Here is a 6,624-nt window from a genome sequence, read left to right as displayed (position 1 = left end):
ATTGTTGTTTGGCGGGTCCGGGCTGGGGATTCGAACCTGCCACCTTAGGTGTACGTGGCTGGCGCCTTAGCCAGTTGAGCTATAGGCGCTGAGCCCAAGACTGAATATTTTTATAATAGTGAGGTGGAGAAATTCTTAGCATGGTCTCAAAGACAGAACTTTAAAAGAACCTAAGAAAAAGTTTATTCTGGAGAACCACCTAGATGTTTGTTAGTAGAAATGGTTAAATAAATTAGGGTACATCTATACTCTAAAAATGCTATATTTTAAAAGATAAAGGACAACTTCTATCCTATGTATTAGCGTGGAAAGATGCCCAGAAAATGCTGTTATGTGTAAAAACAAGACTAAATTCACCAAGCAATCTACAATATGGTCTATTTTGCAGTGAGAGGGAAGAAATTGTACATGTGACTATTAAATATAGAAAGAATATCTAAAGGAAGGCCTGTCTGTCTGTTGGTGGTGGTTACCTCCTGGCTGAGAGAGCAAAGAAAGCCTTCATGTACACCTTAAATGCTTTCAAATCTATTGACCCTTGCATATCAAGAATGTGTTAACATATTACTTGCATGAACATTTTTCTTCAAAACTTTTGCACAACAAAACATAATAAAGTTAAAAGACAACCGACAGATATACACTGGATAAACATATTTTTAACTATTCATAAATAGGTACTAAAATATAAATTGATACCTATAGTTACATCAAGTACTCTTATAACTAAAAAAAAAAAAATGTTCTGATAGAAAAACAGGTGAATACACAACTGGAAGGATCGGATGGTAACTGCTGTCACTTGCTTCTCTATCCTGCCTCTAGATAGTAAAGAGCTGGTAAAGAGCACACTGTCGGCAGCCAGACCAGCGAGGTTTGGATCTCGGTGCCACCACTGTGTGCTTTTGGACCAGTTACTTAACATCTGTAGGCCTCAGTTTCTTGCCTGTAAAATGGGGACACTAATAGTACCTACCACATAGTGATGTGAGCATTAACTGACTTAACATCTGCGAAGTGTCTGGCTCCTACTAAAAAGGGTGTTAGCTTTATCATCGAGTATACTTAGGTTTTAAATATACACCAAGTTCATGTTCATTGGTAATGAAGGAAATGCATAACAAAAACAAGGAGATACTTTGTTTTTGGCTTGCCAGATTGCCGTATGTTGGACAGACTGTGGGTCCCCAGTGTTGCCAGGAGGGATGCGGGTAGAAAGTAGATTTGTGGGTAAAGCCTTTTAGAGGACAATGGGTAGCTCAAACTGCACTTTCTCCTGGCTTTGAGATTCCACCTCTAGGAATTTATTCTAAGGAAATAAGAAATATCAAAAAGTTGGAAGGAATATGAAGTTTTATGAGAAGGGAACTATTTAAGTGTATTGTGGTTTACGTTTGCAATGATAATATTACAGAACCCTTAACATTGATAGTATAGATCCATATGAAATAGACATGAAAAAGACATATAAAGCAGTGTACAGAACAGCACAGTGTATACGATGGTAGCATGATCTAATTCTTATTTTTTTAAAAATTATGTATGTATGTGTCTAGGAAAAATGTATCAACTAATATGTACACACGTTCTCTCAAGGTGGAGAGATTATGGGTGATTTTTAGGTTCTCTATAACTTTCTGCATTTTCCAGATTTTGTACATTGTACAATATTACTTTTATAATTAGAAAAGTCAATTAACTTGTTTTCATTTTGAAATAAAACAAAATATATCAATTCACACAAGCTGGCTGTGTGGGCTCCAGGTCAGAATGGTAGTTCTCAGATTTGGCTACATTTTAGAATTATTTGGAGAGCTCTAGAAAAATCACAAGCCTGAGTTCTACCTCCACAGATTCTGATACAGTCGGGGATGAGGGATCAAGTTTTCCAAAGGGATTCTAATGTGCAGTTGGGATTGGTCTGGAGGTCAAGGCCATTGTTTGGAATTGACTGGTGGACACACAGGGCCAGGGTGTGAGCACTCACTTTGGTCTTTATACCAGGGTATAACTTTGAAATGAGGTATATCATTCAGGGTAAAGTTCACTTAAATTGTTTGGATGTGGACAAGTCCCAGGTGAGTAGGCTTTCAACATTCTCCTGGTGCATTTCAGAGGCAGCTTAGGGTCTTTTCTAGAGCACATTCTAGAGCACAGGGTAATGACCGTTTTAAGGGCCTCCAAGTCCTTTAAGGATTAGGTGGTAATTGCTGTTGCTTGTTGAGCACTTTTCAAGGACCAGGTGCTTTGCAAGATGCTCCACTTGCACCAGGTCATTCAGTTCTTTAGACGACCTTATAACAGAGGTGCTGTTGACATTCCCACTTCTCATATGAGGAACTGACCCACCCAGGGGCAGGGATTGAAACCCACGAGGTCTAGCATCAGGACTAGCACCCTCACCTGCCACCTTGGGAAGGTCTACTCAGAGAAGCACATGTTTGCTCCGATGATCCCATCTGCATGCGGTTCCAGAGGTGCACGGGTGCCTGCAGCTGTGCACAGATCAGGAAAGAGCCAATCTCTAGGGGTCATCTGTGCAGGGTGCCCACTGCCCTTGCTGCAGTCCCTGCTCCCCTCACACCCCAGGCTGCATGCTAAGCACACAGAATGTGGCACCCTGCTGCTCTCAGGCCTCATAGGAGGGTTGGTCGGACACTGTCAGATCAAACACCAGAATGCCACTGCATGTCCCAGGTGAGTGAGCAGGCAGGAGAGGAGCACAGAACTGGGACTGGGATGCCTGGGCTTGGTCCTGGTCTCTGGGCCTAGTTTCTTCCTCTATGGAACAGCATGATGATTTTCTTTTTGTTTTTGAGACAAGAGTTTCATTCAGTCGCCCTGCTGTTGAGTGGCGTGGCCCCATAGCTCACAGCAACTTCAAACTCTTGGGCTCAACTGATTTTCTTACCTCAGCCTCCAGAGTAGCTAGGACTACAGGTGCCTGCCACAATACCCAGCTATTTTTAGAGATGGGGTCTCAATCTTGCTCAGGCTGGAGCATGAAGATTTTTCAAAGAGAAATTCTAAGGTGCTTCTGGCTCCAGGGTTACATGTACCGTCTGTGATGCTGTGGGTTTTCATATGTGGTTGAGGGTTCACCCTGGGATGTTAGCATTTTGCAGGACAGGTCACACAGTAGGGGTGGGGAACCTGCAGCCTTAAGGCCACATATGGCCTTTTAGGTCCTTAAGTGTGGCCTTTTGACTGAATCCAAATTTTACAGAACAAATCCTTTTATTAAAAGGAGGGCAGCACCCACTTGATGGGTACAATGTAAGGGTATATGGCATACCTCCTGGGTTCAGGACACAATGACAACAGGGGCTTTACCTAACAAATGCAAACATTGTAACCTAATCGTTTGTGCTCTCACGTTAATCTGAAAGTAGAAAATGAAGGAGGAACAGCAGAGAAAGATGAAGCTTTTCTTGCTTCTTTTGGTGCTTAAAAGAGAACAATCTCGAAATGAGAGGGTTGCTGGTTTCCCTTCCTTGGCTGAAGCCTCTAGGGTGTGACCACCCGTTGCCCCCCACGGGGTCCATAAGAGGAGAGGGCTTCTGCAAGGCCACCCACTGGAGCCAACAAAAAGCAGCCACAGTGGCCACTTGGAGCTGCAGTCACTCCAGTGGGCACCATTCAGGAAGGGACCATGCCCTGTCTCTGCTGGGCCTGGCCCTCCAGGACAGCAGACCCAGGCCGACCTGCATTGCGTGAGAGGATGGGCTGACCAGGAGATGTTGTTGTCTGCTGTCCGATATAGATCCTGGAAAACACTCCTGAAAACCACCCCGACCACAGCCACTTGAAGCATGCCCTGGAGAAGGCGGAAGAGCTGTGTTCCCAGGTGAACGAAGGCGTTCGTGAGAAGGAGAACTCAGACCGGCTGGAGTGGATCCAGGCCCATGTGCAGTGCGAGGGCCTGTCTGAGGTAGCTGCCCCGGGCTGGGACCTGGCCTCCCCAGCTAAGCCTCGGTAGCCAGCCTGGAAGGGACACACGAAATCGTGACCCAACCGCAGCTGCCTAACCTCCCTCCTGCTGCTTCGCACCTGCTGTTGACTCCTCCCACTAAGATTTTTATTTCAATTATATTATTTCCCATTGCCAGTTCTATCTATTTTCTTCTGTCAGTTTCTTTCTTGTTCCTCATTTTTTGCTAAAACATTCATGTTTCTTACTTCTTTTTTTTTTATGAGACAGAGTCTCATTTTGTCGCCCTCGGTAGAGTGCCGTGGCATCATAGGTCACGGCAACCTCAAACTCCAGGGTTCAAGTGATCCTTTTGTCTCAGTGTCCCAAGGAGCTGGAACTACAAGCCCACCACAACACCTGCCTATTTTTAGAGATGGGGGTCTCACTGTTGCTCAGGCTGGTCTTGAACTCATGAGCTCAGGCAATCCACTTACCTCCACCTCCCAGAGTGCTAGGATTGCAGGTGTGAGCCACCGCTCTGGCTTTCATTTATTTCTTAACATGTTTTAAACATATTCCTACATACTCCGAATCTGATCATCACAATACTAAAGTTATGGGCCTTGTTTTTTTTGTCTGTTCTGTCTGCTAGCTTCCTCTCAACACTCCTGTTTCTCTGTATGTATGGTGATTTTTTGGAGGGGAGACAGTATTTTGCTCTGTTGTCTTAGAGTGTAGTGGCATCATCATAGCTCACTGCAGCCTCAAGCTCCTGGATTCAAGTGACCCTCAGCCCCCCAACTAGCTGGGACTACAGGTGTGTGCCACTACTCTCACTCTTGTTCAGGCTGGTCTCAAACTTTTAGCCTCCAGCAATGCTCCTGACTCAGCCTCAAAAATGCTAGGATTATAGATGTGCACCACTGCGCCTCACCATGTATTGTGATTTTTGACTGTGAACTCAATGTGGCTTGGAACTTTACCCAAGGGCATCTTTGTGGTCTGAAGTTGCATTCCTCCTGGGAGGACTGCTATGAGAAATACATAAGTTAATTTAGAGGGTTTTGGGGAGGGGGTTCATGATGCCAGTTGTGTGAGTTGTGGTTATAAACTTGAGTGAGAGCTGCTTGGTGGTCACAAATTCTCAAGGGCATATTTCCCTTCCATACACCAAGGTCAAAGCCAGAAAAGGTTTCTTGTTCATTCCTTCTGTGCTTGACTTCCCTTGTCATTCCTCCTCTCAGTCCAGCTTTTTGTTAAAGGTCTTCACCTTGAAGATCTTCTCCTTCACTTTGGCCCAGGATACATGGATCTCTGCACCCCACATGGCCATTACAACAGAAGTTTAACTTCACCAGGTTCCAGAGAGGCCCTGAGAGCCACAGCCGGCTCTGATGCTCAGTTACCTTTCAAGGTTCCCGTGTTCATTCTGTTTCTGGCCTCTGCAATTTTCTTACTTTGTTATTATTATTACTTTTTGCAGATTGCTTGCCTTCAGAAATTGAATCTTTGTATTTTACTCAGTTTTCTTTTGGCCGGGGCTGGGTTTGAACCCGCCACCCCTGGCATATGGGGCCGGCACCCTACTCCTTTGAGCCACAGGCGCCACCCTTTACTCAGTTTTTGGTTTTTGTTCTTTTTGTTTGTTTGTTTGTGTTGGTGAGTCATTCAGAGCATCTAATGCACCATAATTCTAGAAACAGAAGTCTCTTCTTTGGTCTTTAATTTTCTTCGTGTCATTTAACCTTCCCTCTAGTCTCATTCTTTCTGTGTGTTCTCTCTCTGCTTCTGTTTATACAGGCCTGTGTACATGTACAACGCGTGCACACACACACACCCCTACACCATTCACTGGGGCTCCTTTGTCCAATCTCCCTACGGTTTTTTCCCTCTTGTAAGCCCAGGAGCTTGAGGCTCCTAGTACCTGACTGAGGAAGCCACCACCCTGGTTCCTCCACAGACCCACCTCCTGTCCACTTTATGTGGATATGAGATAAGCAGAGTGGTGGCGCAGCCCTGTGGAAACTGAGGGGATGGTTGTGGGCTCCCATATGGGAAATTTGTGCGGCTGCACCCTCTGGGGGCAGTGTTTGGTGGATTGGCTCATGATTCTCTCACCTGCTCATCAACCCACGAGCATTTATTGAATGTCCACCAATGAGCCATCAATCCATGTGCCACTGCCCAGTACTAAACCCTAAGGACGTAAATATAAGATGTGACCCCCACTCTCAAGGAGCTTATGGTCTTGGAGGAAGGTGGGCACTGCGGGGTGGGGGTGGGGAGTTGTTAAGCCATGATTCATAACACAATGTGAGGAGCCATGAGGCTGAGCTGGGTGCTGAATGCTGTGGGAACAGGTGATGGGAGGGCCTGGAGAAGGCAGCACTTGACCAGGCATCAAAGGGTGAAGATATCTATCTGGTCAGTAAAGGCTGGGGACAGAGCATTCAGTGTGGAGGGCCCACTCTCAACAGGGCATCGGGGAGGGAGGTAGAGGAACAACAAGGCAGTCCACGGCCTGGCCAAGGACGGTCCATGTGTCATTCAAAGGGATGTTAGCTTGATCCCGAAGACAAGGGGCCTGGGTGGCTCCTGAGCTGCCAGGCAGAAATGCTGACGTGTGCTTTAGAAAGGGCCTTTTCCTTCCTGGAGCCTAACAGCTCCCGTCCGAGGGACTCGGTGAGGCTGGGCTCTTCATCCTAAGCTCC

The 6,624-nt window shown here is 45.9% G+C and overlaps 1 protein-coding gene across 1 annotated transcript in view; it reads left to right on the top strand.

The window, feature by feature from the left end:
- The window catches only part of ITSN1 (intersectin 1), a 228,435-nt gene that overhangs the window by 213,050 nt on the left and 8,761 nt on the right, over positions 1 to 6,624 (top strand). The window contains exon 33 of the mRNA XM_023517462.1: positions 3,764 to 3,931. Coding sequence (XP_023373230.1) covers positions 3,764 to 3,931 — 168 coding nt within the window. The remainder of the gene's footprint in view (positions 1 to 3,763; positions 3,932 to 6,624) is intronic.

Source organism: Otolemur garnettii, unplaced genomic scaffold (genome assembly GCF_000181295.1).
Source record: "Otolemur garnettii isolate 467f Iridium unplaced genomic scaffold, OtoGar3 scaffold00111, whole genome shotgun sequence".
NCBI classification, from domain to species: domain Eukaryota; kingdom Metazoa; phylum Chordata; class Mammalia; order Primates; family Galagidae; genus Otolemur; species Otolemur garnettii.
This window is presented reverse-complemented; position numbering and strand designations above follow the sequence as displayed.